Source organism: Leucoraja erinacea, chromosome 29 (assembly GCF_028641065.1).
Source record: "Leucoraja erinacea ecotype New England chromosome 29, Leri_hhj_1, whole genome shotgun sequence".
Taxonomy (NCBI): Eukaryota; Metazoa; Chordata; class Chondrichthyes; order Rajiformes; family Rajidae; genus Leucoraja; species Leucoraja erinaceus.
Window position 1 is genome coordinate 15,522,035 of NC_073405.1, and position 17,009 is coordinate 15,539,043.

At 45.6% G+C, this 17,009-nt stretch overlaps 1 protein-coding gene across 9 annotated transcripts in view; it reads left to right on the forward strand.

Annotated features, from left to right (window-relative positions):
* Positions 1 to 17,009, forward strand: part of eps15l1a (epidermal growth factor receptor pathway substrate 15-like 1a) — a 231,422-nt gene that overhangs the window by 47,449 nt on the left and 166,964 nt on the right. For all 9 annotated transcript variants that reach the window (XM_055658739.1, XM_055658734.1, XM_055658732.1 and 6 more), the window contains 4 exons: positions 250 to 315; positions 1,673 to 1,798; positions 7,480 to 7,539; positions 12,442 to 12,672. In XM_055658739.1, coding sequence (XP_055514714.1) covers positions 250 to 315; positions 1,673 to 1,798; positions 7,480 to 7,539; positions 12,442 to 12,672 — 483 coding nt within the window. The remainder of the gene's footprint in view (positions 1 to 249; positions 316 to 1,672; positions 1,799 to 7,479; positions 7,540 to 12,441; positions 12,673 to 17,009) is intronic.

The window sequence follows — 17,009 nt, forward strand, 5'->3', positions numbered from 1 at the left end:
TAATGTAATAAATTATCACCAACCAATCTCTATATATATATATTGGTTGGTGATAATTTATTACTAGCCTATTTATTAATCTCAAAGATGAATTTGTTGTAGAACTAAAAGCAATTTCCACTGCAATTTTCATTTTTCATTTCATTGCTGCTACGAGTGCTTGAATGTGTGACTTTTTGCAAGAACTCACTCTCGGAGCTTTCCATTTTTGATTTACTAATGAATTGACTTTTTGTGTTTTTTTTACAGCATGACAGCAACAGTCCCTTATTAATAGTGCCCTCTCCCTCTTCAGACATGCACTGGGCTGTAAGGGTGAGTTGGGTAGCTGACCATACCATTTTGGCTGATTTGAATGAGTTAGGTTTTATAAAGTGTAAAACCAATCCAGATTGGATATATTGGTATTCACTTTCTGCAATGGACCCATGAGAAAATAATTTGGTTAGTCTCACCTATGTTCTGAATCAGAAAGGATTTACGGTACATAGCGGCTCCAGCTTGACGCCTAGTAAAGGTCTGGGAGAAGGGAAATCGAGTAATGTAATAATGTAGAAGACAATGCTGTAATAAAGTTTGAATGAGTGAGAGAACTTTATTCTACCTTTAAATCTTTACCCGAATTGGTGTCAGATGAAAATTTTAGGAGAGCAGTGTTTGAGGAACCGAGTCAAGATGTATCATAGATTTCTTAACTTTGTGCCAGTGATTTTCATTATCTTCCTTTCTTCCTTTATCCGATTTGTTGGAATGATGACATATGAAAATGGATTTTCAAAATTCATACCAAGAAAAATTAAGATGATCTGCATGAGGTCCGTAGGCGCATGTAAAGGGAAAACCTTCCCTAAACTAAGTGTTACTAAATATGACACAATTACTCTAATTATTCATAAATCTAATGGGGAAAGAAATGTTTTTATAAACTCAATTGTTTAGAATTTGGGAATGGGACCTGAGACAAATAAAATATCTGTTTTGAAAGTATCTCCATATATTAGAGAAAAAAAAAGAAGAGAAATTACTGAGATAAGATACTTAGAACTAGAAGGATATATATGGATTATGAAACTCATCAGACTAATTAAACTAGTTCATAAAATGAAAAATTATGATTTAAAAATGCATTAGAAATGCAGCATGGCAGCTAATCCCTACATTTTGGAAACCATTAAACAAACAGGGCATTATTTGATATATTGTGCTGAGGGGTGAGCTTTTATCCAATTTAGATGGAAAACATTATAATTTTAAACTATTTATAAGGTGGATACATTGCGGCAAAGCTTTGGAGTTATAGTGCAGAGCAATAAAGGGGTAGTACTTCAACAATTTTAATCACTGTCACTGAATATAATTGAGAAAACCTGCTCATAATGTGGATTTCACCCTGGCTGAGACAAGTAGATGATAAGATGAACGGAGACATTTGAATATTGATGAAAAAACATTAAAAATAAAAAACTGTATTGTGCATGATGCATTTGTAACCTATCAAAATAGTTAAACGTTTGAAAGGTACCTAAAAAAAGATTTGCTCTTTAATAACCATATGGGAACAAAATAATAATTGTGGAATAAATCCAATCTTTCAAAACCGAATATTGGCTTGAATATTTTAAGCATCACATTAAGACGAAGTGCTAACTTATCCTTAACTCCTTCTCAACAGCCCGAGGAAAAAGCCAAATTTGATGGAATTTTTGAAAGCTTGTCCCCATTAAATGGCCTCCTATCAGGTGACAAAGTTAAACCTGTGTTAATCAACTCAAACCTACCTCTTGATGTCTTGGGAAGGGTGAGCATGATACAGTTTATATCCAACCATTTTTTTGTTGTAAATGTTGTCTTGAGATTGCATTTATTAATATAGATATTTGAGATCGATGTTGTTTAAATCAATACAGTAATATCTTGATTAGCGCTACTCTGCATTGTGCTACTCCGCTATAGCGATCCTTCAATTTCAAGCTTTCTTTTGTCCAAAAAAAAGCGTAAAAATGGCCAAAATGTGCATGTTTGAACAAGAGTGCCTATATTTGTTTTGGTAGAACCTCCAGCAGTCATCAATAACATTGTTGAGCTGGGCAATGAATGGGGTGTGGAGGACGTCAGAGTTGAAGATGTGGACTGTGAGGAAGGCTGTCAAAATATACAGCAGGATAGAGGTTAGCAACAAAAATGGGCAAAGAAATAGGAGATGGAGCTTAATTCAAGCAACAGTGAGGTATTGCACTATGGGAGGTTAAATGTAAGGGAAAAATATACAAATAATGGCATGATCCACAACAGCATTGATATACAGATGGATCTCGGGGTTCAAGTCCATAACTCCCTGAAAGTGGCAACACAAGTAGATAAAGTAGGAAAAATGGCTTATGGTAAACACAAAATGCTGGAGTAACTCAGCAAGACAGGCATCATCTCTGGAGTGAAGGAATGGGTGACGTTTCAGGTCAAGATAGAAGGGTCTCAAACCGAAACATCACCTATTCCTTCTCTCCAGAGATGCTGCCTATATGGCTGAGTTACTCCAGCATTTTGTGTCTATCTTCAGCTTAAACCAGCATGTGCAGTTTCTTCCTACACAAGCTTACGGTAGGCTTGTCTTCTATAGGTCGGGGCATTGAGTTTAAGAGTCAGAAAGTCATAATAGGAGTTTTACTTAACATTGGCAGGACACGTTTAGAGTATGGTGGTAGTTCTGGTCGCCTCATTACAGCTAAAATATTCTGTGCATGTAAATGTACAGAGGAATCTTGGTGTACAAGTCCCTAACACCCTGAAAGTGGCAAGTAGATTGGGAAGAATGCTTATGGTATGCTTGTTTTCAAAGGTCGTGGCATTGAATATAAGAGTCATGATGTCATGATGCAGCTTCATAGAACTTTGGTTAGGCCACATTTGGAGTATTGCTTGCAGTTCTGGTCAGCCTATTACAGGAAACATCTGGAGGCTTTGGAAAACATGCAGAGGTTTACCAGAATGATGCTTGGATTAGTGGGTTTTTTAGCTACAGACTCTGTAGCAAAGGGAGAGGATGGTCAGACTTGGATTGTTTTCTCTGAAACTCCAGAGGTTGAGGGGAAATCTGAAGTATATAAAATGATGAGAGGCATAGATAGTGTAGACAATCAGAATCTTTGTCCTGGGATGGAAAATTCAAATACGAGAGGTTTAAGGTGAGAGGGACAGAGTTTAAAGGAGATATGTTGGGCAAGTTTTTTAACGCAGAGGGTGGTGAGTGTCTGGAACACGCTGAAGGCAGATGCGATAGTGGCATTTAAGAGACTTTTAGATAGGAACATGGATATGGAAGGAATGGAGTGATATGGAGTATGTGCAGGTAAATAAGAGATGGTATTGGCATCATGGTTGGCACAGATGTGGGCCGAAGATTCTATCTTGTGTTGTACTGTTCCATGTTCTATTACTATATTAGACTATTTGTTATTACCCATAGTCATTACATACAATACAACTTTACCCCTGGCCAGACTCGCACATGCTGTGAAAGGAGCTCTCCCTCCACCCCCAGCGGCGCTGTCCTTTTACAGCTGTATCCGTCAGCTGCCAGAAATGAGGGATAGACTTGGCTATCCCTCAGACTTGGCTATCCCTTGTTCTTGATGTTGCTGTACTGAGGGATAGCCAATTCTATCTTTCTTAACTTACAATCTTCCAACTTCGGCTTCCAAGACACGTGTACATATCGTGCATTATATTTGGGTAAAAAATAGCGTCTTCATTGCAGGGAAATACGGTATTTAAAAACATATAGCACCAAGAAATGTACTTACCACATTATTGGTACACGAACTCCATTCTTCTCTCTTTGTTTCCAAAGATACTCCTAAGATAATGGCAATCCAAGTTTGAAAACCCGCCAAGAAACTTGTGCTGCGCATACGCAGTACTGCAAAGGCAGAATTTCAGGTGCCTTCCGCTCCCCTTGTCAAGAAGGCTTGAAGCAATGCCGACGGCATGTCAGCTGCACAGACATTCGCATGTTGCAAGTACTGCGGATGAATGGCACGGAGAATTATGCCTACCTAAGAGATCGATCTCTTATGTAGGCTTAATTCTCCCATGTCTTTACTATTTATTTTTAATAATTACCGTTTTATAATTTTAATCAGGGTAGGCAGTGCCTACCTTGCCAACCCTGACGGCACGTGCCTGGTCTATACCAGGTCCCACAGTTGACAGTGCATGTCAGAGCAAAAACCAAGCACGATTGGCAGCCCTGCCAACAGTCTGTCTGCTTTATCATCATTTTTAAAACATTTTTAGTATGTGTTAAAAGTTTGTGAAAATATTCTCCGGTTTGTTGTATGTGGGGGGTAGGTGGAGGGGGTCGGGGGAAACTTTTTTTCAGTTTCTTACCTTGTCATAGATGTGATTGTTTTTTGGGTCGCATCTCCGGTCGCTCTATGGCCTACCATCGGAGACCTCCTCGGACTGACCTTGAGCGTGGACTTAACATCGGAGCCGATCCCTTGCCTGGGATCTCTGCAACCGTGGCCTGCAGACTTTACCATCGCGAGCTTGCAGTCTCGGGAGAGGCGAGTCGAGAAGCTCCATCGGCGCAGAGGCTCAACCAGCTCCGACAGGGCGGGGGGAGCTGACATCCAGCATGGGGGGAGCTGACAGGAATGTGGAGGAGTCACTGTGGTGGATGTTTATGTTAAAATGTATTTTGTGCGTTCCGTTGCTTTTTATTTGTATGGCTGACCTGGCAAATGAAAATCCTCGTATGTTGCAAAACATACTTAGCTAATAAAGTATTATTGTGATTGATTGTGCTGAAGATGAAGGAATTGTCCGTAGACCTCTGAGACAGGATTGTATCGAGACACAGATCTGAGGAAGGATATAAAATAATTTCTGCAGCATTGCAGGTCCCAATGAGCACAGTTTTGTTTTTCAATTGATTTATCTTTATAAAGATACTAGACCAAGTGCATACCCGTTGGGTCTGTTCCCCCAATGTGCGGTTGTGGGGGGGGGGGGGGGGAGGCGGCATGCAGCGTCACACACACTAACTACCCCCCCCCCCCGCACTCACGCTAATTACCCCCCCTTGATATTATATTATTAATTTGCTCCTTTTATCCCATAACCACCCTATCTACTGACGCATAGCCCCCAACTTGCAGTCACATCTAGAGAGGGGGGGAGAGGGGAGGTAGAGAGTGAGGGCAGAGAGAGAAGGGGCAGAGACACAGAGAGAGGGGCAAGAGGGAGAGGGGGTGGCGAGGAGGAGAAGAGGGAGGGTGGGTGAGAGGGGAAAGGTGGGGGTGGAGGAGAGAGAGAGAGAGGGAGGGCGAGAGTGAGGGGGAGAGAAGGGGGGAGAGGTGTGGGGTAGGGGGGGGGGGGAGAGAGGTGGGGAGCAGGGAGGGTGGAGGGAAGGGGGTAGGGGTGTGTGGAGGGAAGGGGGGTTAGGGGAGGGACGGTGGGGGAGGGGATAGAGGGGAGAAAAAGAGGGGGAGAGAGAGGAGAGGGGGGGTTGAGGACGGGGGGAGGGGAGGGGGCAGAGGAGAGGGGGGAGTGAGGGGGGGGTGTGCTGAGGAGAGGGGGAGGGTGGGGGAGGGGAGGAGAGGAGGAGGGGGAGAAAAAGGAGGGGAGAGGGGGGGGGGGAGGGGAAGAGGAGGGGGGGAAGAGGAGAGGGGGGGAAGAGGAGAGGGGGAGAGGAGAGGGAGGGGGAGAGGAGAGGGGGGGAGGGGAGGGGGGAAGAGGAGAGGGGGGGGGAAGAGGAGAGGGGGGAAGAGAGGAGGGGGGGGGAAGAGGAGAGAGGAGGGAAGAGGAGGCGGGGGGGGAAGAGGAGAGGGGGGGGAGAGGAGAGGGGGGGGAGAGGAGAGGGGGGGGAGGGAGAGGAGGGGGGGGAGGAGGGGGGGGGGGGAGGAGGGGGGGGGGGGGGGAGAGAGAGTGCCTTTTTATTTCAACCCAAACCCCCCAAACAACCATTTGCAGGCAGTGCTTTTTTACTTTAACCATATTTTCATTTTCAAACCACATTAAGGGTACTTACTCACAGTTGTGTGGACATGTGTTCAGTGTTATTCACAGCTCAGAGAAACGTGGCCCTCTGCCTTCCTCCAGCTTGCAGACTAATTGAGGCACACCACTTCCTGGTTTTATAATCCATCCCCCCTGCCGCCAGCGGGGGCAGGAGAGAGAATGGGGAATTTTGTAAAATCATTAATATCTCTGTCATTTTTCATCGACTAGAAAAATCCTCGGCACCCATGCGGCGGAGGGGGGCTCTGAGCGAGGTGGCCAAAAATGACGGCCGTAGGTGGCGGCGTTCTCTCGGAAATCGCAGCACAGATCGCCAAAACCGGTCAAGAAAAGACTTTTAGTAATATAGATAATGTGAACTGTTAAATAAAAATTATAAATAACGAATGTACAGCTAGGGTTAGGGTCGGTCAATCAGTCAGTCAGTCAGTTGGTCGGGCTTGTCGGTAGGCCGATGGATGCAGTGGAGGATCTGTCGGGCCATCGGTGGGTGGTGATAGTTGGGCCGCCGGGTTGGAGAGCGTCGTACCGGGCCTCCGTCGAGTTGGTGAGCGTCTGGCTGGGCCTCCGCTGGGTGCGGTGATGGGTCGGTCGGGCTGTCAGGCAGCCAGTGTTGCAGCAAGCGAGCGGGTGGTCTGATGGAGCTGGCGCTTTGGGGGTGCTGAAGGCGGCCCGGGCGGCGTGTAGGGCAGTTCTGCTCCCCACCATCATCACCACGATGATCCCGAAGGGCATGCTGGCCGAGGTGGACAAACTGCGGGGCCACACGTACGGAGCCCGCAGCCAGTCCCAAAGCGGCTCCGGCGGTGGGCAGCTTTGGAAGGGGGGGCGAGTTAGGGTTAGGCATTTACCTGCCTTAGCCTTCCCCCAGCCTGGCACTGCCCCAGTCCCACTATGGCCGTGATCTCCACTTTGCACAATACTGGCAGTCACTTCATACATTAATCAACACTAGAGACAATTTACAGAAGCCATTGCTCTACAAACCTGTACAATTTTGGAGCATAGGAGTCAACCGGAGCACCTGGGGGAAACCCACATGGTACAGACAGCACTCGTAGTCAGGATGGAACCTGGCGCTGCAAGACAGCAACTCAGCCGCTGTGCCACTTTGCCGCTCTTTGACCAAATGTAAAAGAAGATAGGAAGATAGAGTTGAAATAGAAATTTTGAGAAGTGTTTAATCTTGATTGAGCATTTTAAGCAGATTAGTGATTTGAGATTTATTTCTGACAAATGGTCTTGGACCTGAAATGTTAACTATTCTTATTTCCACAAGCACTGTCAAATCTGCTGAGTGTTTCGTGAATTTTCTATTTTATTGTGGATTTCCAGCATCTTCAATTTAAAAAAATTTTTAGATGTATTTCTTGTAATGTTTTTGCTAAATTATAGTTAAGGCTAAACTTGGTTTAATCCCTTGGCATTAATTTTCTGTCATCCTTTTATCTGAATCAGGTTTGGGACCTTAGTGATGTTGATAAGGATGGCCACCTGGACAGAGATGAGTTTGCTGTGGTAAGTCTTTTAAGTATTTGCAAAGCCATATGGAGTGGCTACTGCTGGCTACATTCAAATGGGGGCTTTAAAATAGTTATTGTATCCAAAGCCACTGTGAAGGGTTTAATCTGAACAAAACAAAAATCTCTTCTGTCACCCATTTCAGTCTCTTTACATTTCGTATTTTTAGTTTAGAACAACGAACTCATTAGATTATGTCTTGAAACTCATTGGTCCCCTTTGAATTTATTCTTGGTGATCTGAATTTCTGGAATTTCTTTTGAATGATGCATGAATAGTTCCAACATTTGTTGAATTTCCTTGTGTCTATAAGCTTGCTAAAGGTTTTAGAATTGAAAGTTCATATTTGTGTGTGCATCCAAAAGGAAACACTGTTCTTACAGACAGTTGGAACGTGTGAAATAATAGGGATTATTATTGGGGTGAGGGTGGGGGATCCAAAAGTTGGGTGGAGAATATTATTACAATCAGGGGTTGCTCATTTGAGACAGGTTTGGAAATTATCAAAAGGATAGTGTAAACTAAAAAGCAGCCCCTTATGACATACTCTGCCTTGTTCTAAGATTCTGTGAAGAATTGGTCTTCTTCTTGCACAGCCTAAAGTTGTAGGTCAACTTGTTCTATTTGATCTTGTTTGTGCACGTCGGGTTGATTGCATTAGTCGAAACAGGTGAAGGTTGCAATCTCCCACCCCTGAAGAATTGGCAAGTCACAGTTAGAATATTGAAATCAATGTTAACAAAAGTTCATTAAACAAAATAAAGTGAGGTAAAAATAAATGGATTAGACTACAATTAAGAACCACCAATTTAAAAAAAACCCTCCAATAATTGATAACTGAAATAATGAGATCCCCACTTGTTCAACTTAATTTTGTATGACAGGATTTTGTTTAACAGTAATTAAGATTTGCTGTGTAGTTGAGGAGGTGCTAAGATAAAAATTGTCAGGCCCTGACGTTTTCTGGTGAGAGTTTACTCTGTGGTGCTGTTTAATGTGCAGCAAAACTCTGTTTCTGATACACAGTACTTTGATGGTACCAGATCAGTCCATTTTATATTGCAACACAAGATCTTACACAGTGGAATTAATTTTCCAGGAAACCTAGCTAGTTTAAAAGAAGTGTAAAAAGGCACCTAATGAGGCAGATTCATTAGGATTTCTGAAGAGTTGGATAGAATATTAACTGCGTTTTGCTGACATAAAATACAGTAAACCCTCGCAATAACAGGCCTCTATATAATGCATTTCGGTTATAGCGGACTGAGGCACCCGTCATACTGCCTCCCACTTCTGCCAGATACCCAATGTGTTGGTGCCACATGGTAGGAGCGGAGAGAGCGAGCAGCATGCAGGGACCCGTCCCTGGTGCATCGCATGTGGGACCAGAAACTCTGCGGCCTCCCATCCTGTGAATTCCCACTTGTTTAGCAGGAACGCCAACGCTGTGTTTCTTGCCTCCCGGCTTTGTTTAAACGTCACCTCCCCTCACTCGGTTATAGTGGACAATTGGTATCAACGGACACCAGCCCCCCCGTGGTCCGTTATTGTGAGGGTTTAACATAATAAGTAAGACATTGAAAGGCTGCTTTAGGAAAGCCTTGAAGGTGGGAGAGAGAGAGAGAACCTCTCAGACTTCCTTATTCTCATTTTTATAATGTACTAGACCAAGTGGGACCTGTTGGGTCCCTGTCACACGGAGGCCAGGTCCCCCAACGCAATATTCCACCACTCACCCATAGCCCCCAACTGCGCAGGCGAGGCACATTTCCCCTCATCCCCCAGCACTCCCTCCCCCCTCCTCTTCACCCTCCCTTTTTTAAAATTAAAAAACATTCACTAACTTTTCACTTTTAAAAATCCAATGCCCTTGCCCTGCCCCTGCCCGTTACAATGTTACAAATGACAGGACTCAGTGTCCTATCTTTGTAACATTGTAACGGGCAGGGGCAAGGCCATGGAATTGGATTTTTAAAAGTGAAAAGCTAAATTTTTTAAGTTAAAAATGTCAATAACTTGTAAAACATACATTAATATGAATGAAACAATACACCACATCACAGGACAATTGTGAGTAAGGTGGACCAAAAAGTGTAGCGCTCTCATGTAGCGTTTTGCCATAATTTCAGGATCACATTTCGGACAGACTGACAGAATCACAGATATAGAAACAACGAAGGAGGGGTGTGGGGAAGGGGGTTGTGTGGGGAAGGGGGTGTGTGGGGGAAAGGGGGTTGTGTGTGGGAAAGGGGGGTGTGTGGGGAGGAGGGGGGTGGGGGGGGAGGAGGGTGGGGAAAGGCAGGGTGTGTGGGGGGGGGGGGGGGGGGGGGGGTAGGGGGTGGTGGAGGAAGGTATGGGGGGGATGGTGGCCGCCACAGAGGCAGCTCGTACTGTGCTCACCCCGCACTCTGCTAACCCTGCACCTTCAGCTTTTGACCTCACACAGCTCCCGGTCCGACTCCGGCATCACTCAGAGGCTTCCAGTTCAACTGAGCAGTCCCGGCTCGTCGTGCTGGTCGCCGCAGAAGCAGCCCTACGCTGCTCACACTGCCCGCACACTGCTCACACTGCCCGCACGCTGCTCACTCTCCCCACGTGCCTTCATAACCTTCATAACTTTTGTACTATTTCACTGATCGAAACAAAACTTGTTGCACTTGCAGCACAGGAGAATGGCAAGTAAGGGGGCGAAAAAAATCATAGCGCTTCCGGGTATCGTTTTTTGCGCAAATTTGCAAAAACAACGCAAACCGGAAGAGGACAAGATGAGAGTTTTATAAGTATACTAGACCAAGTGCAGAGGGTCTGGTCCTCGAACGTGCTTCAGACCCCGGTTGGGGAAAAATGTCGATGTTTTTCGAGCAGCGCCGGGCGTCAGCAGCCGTTATGGTCGCTGGCCAGCAGGAGGCGACAAAATGCTTCAGACCCCGAGTACTGAGTTATGGTGGGTGGTCAGCAGGCGGCGACAAAATGAGTGAGTGGGGGGGGGGGGGGGGGGAGGATTTTATTTTAAAATGTGTACAGGATACTGAGTTGGATGATCAGCCATGATCATATTGAATGGCGGTGCAGGCTCGAAGGGCCAAATGGCCTACTCTTGCACCTATTTTCTATGTTTCTATGTACATAAAAATGTCCAAATGTTTTGAGGAGTGCATGAGTGAATGTAAAAGTGAATTAGCTAGCGAAATGGAAAAAATCACGGAGTTTCAGCGTGTGGTTTTGGCGGACCAAGGAATCAAAGGCTGAATCTGACACCCACAAACACACAACACAACACACACACACACACACACACACACACACACACTCACACACACACACACACACACACACACACACACACACACACACACACACAGTTTTAATAGTATATAGATAGATATACTAGACCAAGTGGGACGCGTTGGGCCCCGTTCCCCCAATGCACTATTCCACCACTCACCCGTTCCCCCAACGCAACCTGTTCCCCAACGCAATATTCCACCACTCATCCAAAGCTCCCAGCTGTGCAGGTGTGGCTCATTTCCCCTCATCCCCCAGCACTCCTGACCTTTCCTCTTCACCCTCCCTCTTCTTTTCCCTCTCCTCCTCTCCTTCCCCACTCCCTCCTTCACCTCTTCCCTCCCCCTCTTAAGGTGTCATGGTGGGGTGGAACACTGCTGGCGGGCAGTTTATGAGATCCCATTCTGACATCATACCCTGCTAACTGCCAGTGTAAATTGAAGTGATTTTTGTCAAACTGGATTTTGTAAAATTTATAATGTGAATAACTTGTAAAATATACCATCAATCTGAACGAAACTTGATAAAAAACCACAGGACAATGGTGAATAAGATGGGCCAAAATTTGTAGCGCTATCGTGTACCGTTTTGGAGTAGTTCCGGGAACGCATGAGCACTTAGATAGATAGATAGATAGATAGATAGAGAGATAGATAGATAGATAGAGAGATAGACAGACAAACGGACGGACAGACTGACTGAAAAGTTGCTATTCAAATTTTGTTTAAGTAACATTCAGTACTGTTAGCTACTGTTATAACTTCAACAAATTCTGTCCGATTTACTATGGTCCTTTTGATGTCATATTTTATTGTTTAATGGGGCCCGCACTATATTGTGTCATGTAAATGTACAGAGGCAGCATCTTGGGGTCCAAGTCCATAACTCCCTGAAAGTGGCAACATTTGAGAGCGAAAATTTATGGTATGCTTGCTTTCATAGGTCGTGGCATTGAATATAAGAGTCAAGAAGTGATGATGCAGATTCATAGGACTTTAGTTAGACTGCATTTGGAATGTTCCGTGCAAGGGGAAGCTTTGAAAAGGGTACAGAGGATGTTTACCAGAATTATGCCTGGATTAGGGGGTATTAGTTACAGGGTGTGGGTGGAACGCTGGAGGTTGTGGGGAAACCTGATAGAAGTATATAAAAAGTAATAAAAGATAGAAGTATATAAAATTTTACGCTGCTGGTGGTGGTTGAATCAAATACAATAATGGCATTTCAGAGATTTGGATAGGCATATGGATATGGAAAGAATGGAGGGATATGGATTATGTGCAGGTAGATGAGATATTCTTTGGCATCATGTTCGGCACGGACATTCTGGACCAATAGGTTTGTTTTTGTGATGCACTGTTCTAGGCAGACAAAGTACCAAATATTCAACCAATGTTTCAGTAATTATTAATGGAGAGGTGGGGATGGGTATCCAATTTTCCAATTGTGCCGTACCTCGCCTCAAAAAGAATAGTTTGAATTAAAAAAAATATACTAAATAGATATTTACTGATGAAAACAGGGGCAAGATCTAAAAGTTACAGTCCGATTACAAACGTGGAACTGCTTTTACTGCTGAACTATCGACAGTTTGTCCCTTTGTTACATTTGCAGGCAATGCACCTTGTTTACAGAGCCTTGGAGAAGGAGCCAGTTCCACCTGCTCTACCGTCTACACTTCTGCCACCATCCAAGAGGAAAAAGCAAGGACCATCACTTGTTGGTTCTGTGCCAGTTTTACCTGCCAGTCCTCCACCTAAAGATAGTCTGCGATCTACTCCATCACATGGTAGTATTAACAGCTTAAATAGTGCGGGGAGCATCTCTCCAAAGCATATCAAACAGGTGATTGATAAAAATCATTCTTGCATCTTGATGATATTTTCTTTTTTGTCATTTTGTGGTGTTAGCACATGGACTCGGGTTTCCATTGGGGATCATAGGAGCAGCTCTTTGATTTGTCTAAGAATGAACTGTTTTAAAATCGAATGTAGACAAAAATGCTGGAGAAACTCAGCGGGTGAGGCAGCATCTATGGAGCGAAGGAAATAGGCAACGTTTCGGGTCGAAACCCTTCTTCTGAACGTTTCGACCCGAAATGTTGCCTATTTCCTTCGCTCCATAGATGCTGCCTCACCTGCTGAGTTTCTCCAACATTTTTGTCTATCTTTGATTTGTCTGTCTTTTTCTCGATTGAATGCACTTTCTCACCACAATAGTATGATTAAAATCAAAGAACTTTTAATTTGGAAATAGGATATCTGCCTGATCTGTGATACTCTATAAAGTAGTACCAAGACTACTCCGTATTAATCTCTTGAACCTGCCCTACCTTTCATTGAAATGATAGCATTTTTATAACCTAACGTCACAAGTCCTGCATCCATGAGTACCTTAGCCATCCTTCCACCCCCACTTCCCCAAGATTCTCTCACTCACCTCCACAAGAGGGGCAACTTGCAGTGGCCAAGTAACCTTCAAACCCACATGTTATTAGAATGTGGTAGGAAACTGGAGCACCCGGAGGAAATCCGTCGTATCACAGGAAGAATGTGTAAGCTACACACAGACGGCACTGGAGGTTGGGATTGAACCTGGGTCACTTGCTACAGTATACTCTGTATCTTCGACCAAGACATTACTATGGTTCTTCATTCGACGCCAGATCCACACCTTCAACAAATGCTTCCTCGCCTATCTGGACTCTACCAAGGATCATAAGCTTGCCCGCCTCCAGACCGGTCCCTCCACCGACACACCTCGACTTGACCGCCCGCAGGCCCGTGGCTTCACTGCTGGACCGCGCCACCAGCCCGAACACCACAAGGCCGAGATTGCCACCAGGAGGAGCAGTACCAGCATCCACTGCCTCTCTGACCTTCAACGTCTTCCTGGCTGAACCCAGGCCCGGACCACCGAAACTGCCACGGCTGCAGTCTCTCACTGCCTCCCTGAGGCCACCGCCACCTCAGTCGCCAACCTTCACTCTCCCGGGGCCACTGTTGCTGCTGCCATCCGCCGACCCTCATCACTCCACCGCCTACCAGTGGGCCGGAACCGTCGCCTCACCTTAGTTCCAGACTCGGCACCAGACCCACAACCTCCACGATGCAGAGTTCGACAGCAAGTAGCCTGACTCTGCTGGATCCTACTGCTCCCACCTTCCTACAGGGAACCTCAGCAGTGATGGGTCTTCCTCTTCCCCCTCTTTAACCAGGTTAACCCGACCACACCCCAGCCATACAATAGTCCTCATGCCCCCCTCCTCTCTGAACATCCACAATCCTCCCACCAGATCTTGCCTCGGCCTTTGTCCACTCCTCGGTCCTCCTCTGTGGCGTTCACTGGCCCTATCCCCAAACTCTATATCCATTACATTGATAGAAGCAAAGAAAATAGGTGCAGGAGTAGGCCATTCGGCCCTTCGAGCCTGCACCGTCATTCAATATGATCATGGCTGATCATCCAACTCGGTATCCTGTTCCTGCCTTCTCTCCATACCCCCTGATCCCTTTAGCCACAAGGGCCACATCTAACTCCCTCTTAAATATAGCCAATGAACTGGCCTCAACTACCTTCTGCGGCAGAGAATTCCAATGATTCACCACTCTCTGTGTGAAAAAAGTTTTCCTCATCTCGGTCCTAAAAGATTTCCCCCTTATCCTTAAACTGTGACCCCTTGTTCTGAACTTCCCCAACATCGGGAACAATCTTCCTGCATCTAGCCTGTCCAACCCCTTAAGAATTTTGTAAGTTTCTATAAGATCTCCCCCCTCAATCTTCTAAATTCTAGCGAGTACAAACCGAGTCTATCCAGTCTTTCTTCATATGAAAGTCCTGACATCCCAGGAATCAATCTGGTGAACCTTCTCTGTACTCCCTTTATGGCAAGAATGTCTTTCCTCAGATTAGGAGACCAAAACTGTACGCAATACTCCAGGTGTGGTCTCACCAAGACCATGTACAACTGCAGTAGAACTTCCCTGCTCCTATACTCAAATCCCTTTGCTATGAATGCTAACATACCATTCGCCTTCTTCACTGCCTGCTGCACCTGCATGCCTACTTTTAATGACTGGTGTACCATGACACCCAGGTCTCGTTGCATCTCCACCTTTCCTAATCGGCCACCATTCAGATAATAATCTACTTTCCTGTTTTTGCCACCAAAGTGGATAACCTCACATTTATCCACATTATACTGCATCTGCCATGCATTTGCCCACTCACCCAGCCTATCCAAGTCACCTTGCAGCCTCCTAGCATCCTCCTCACAGCTAACACTGCCCCCCCCAGCTTCGTGTCATCCGCAAACTTGGAGATGTTGCATTCAATTCCCTCGTCCAAATCACTAATATATATCGTAAATAGCTGGGGTCCCAGAACTGAGCCTTGCGGTACCCCACTAGTCACTGCCTGCCATTGTGAAAAGGACCCGTTCACTCCTACTCTTTGCTTCCTGTCTGCCAACCAGTTCTCTATCCACATCATTACTGAACCCCCAATACCGTGTGCTTTAAGTTTGTATACTAATCTCTTATGTGGGACCTTGTCGAATGCCTTCTGAAAGTCCAGATATAACATATCCACTGGTTCTCCCTTATCCACTCTACTAGTTACATGTTTGATGACTGCACCGGTGATACCCCCAGCACCCATGCAGAACTCACCATTCTTCACCACCAATTTTCATCCTGCACTAAACCTTACTTGGACCATCTCCGACACCTACCTCCCCTTTCCTGATCTCACAGTCTCCATCACAAGAAATAGACTATTGACTGACGTCTATTACAAACCCACTGACTCCCACATCTATCTCGACTATGCTTCTTCCCACCCTGCTTCCTGCAAAGATTCTATTCCTGCAAATACTCCCAATACCTCCGTCAACGCCGCATCTGCGCCCAAGTTGAGGTGTTCCATACCAGAACATCCAAGATGTCCTCATTCTTTAGGGAACGGGGGTTCCCCTCTCCTATCATAGATCATAGATGAGGTCCTCACTCGTGTCTCCTTGGTACCCCGTAGCTCTGCCCTTGCTCCCCATCCCCCGATTCGCAACAGACACAGTCCCCGTAGTCCTTACCTTCCACCCCAAAACATTGAAATTTCCGCCACCTCCAACTACTACCTCCCACCACTAGCCACATTTTCTCACCACATCTCCACCCCTTTCCGCCTTCCACAGAGACCGTTCCCTCCCCAACTCCTTGGTTAACTCTTCCCTTCCCATTCAAACCACCCCCTCCCCAGGTACCTTCTCCAGCAACTGCAGAAGATGCAACACCTGTCGCTATACCTCCTCCTTCGACTCTGTCCAGGGACGCCGACAGTCCTTTCAGGTTAGGCAGAGGTTCACTTGCACCTCCTCCAACCTCATCTACTGTATCCGTTGTTCAAGATGTGGACTCTTATACATCGGCGGGACCAAACGCAGATTGGCCGATCGTTTCGCGGAACACCTTCGCTCAGCCCGCGTGAACCAACCTTATCTCCCGGTTGCTGGACACTTTAATTCTCTTTCCCATTCCTACACAAACCTTACTATCCTCGGTCTCCTCCATTGTCAGAGTGAGGCTAAACGCAAACTGGACGAACAGCATCTCATATTTAGCTTGGGCAGCCCAGTGGTATGTTGATTTCTCTCACTTCAGGTAGCCCCGACATATTCTCTCTTGTTGCTAGGCACGTGCACACTGAAATATTTTTGATTAATTTAATTTCATGACTTCTTTGGGCAAATCTTTGGGGAAAAAAAAAAATGAAGTTGAGTATAGAATTTGGGAGGTCATGTTGCAGTTGTATAAGACGTTGGTGAGACTCCATTTAGAGTATTGTGTTCAGTTCTGGGTACCAGGTTATGGGAAAGATATTGTCAAGCATGAAATTTGGTTCAGAGAAGATTTATGAGGATGTTGCCAGGACTAGTGGGTCTGAGCTATAGGGAGAGGTTGAGTAGGCTGGGTCCCTTGAAACGCATAAGGATGAGGGGTGATCTCATAGAGGAGTACAAAATCATGAAAGGAATAGATTGGGTAGATGCACAGAATCTCTTGCCCAGAGTAGAGGAACCGAGGACCAGAGGACATAGGTTCAAGGTGAAGGGGAAAAGATTTAATAGGAATCGGAGGGGTAGCTTTTTCCACACAAAGGGTGGTGGGCGTATGGAACAAGTTGCC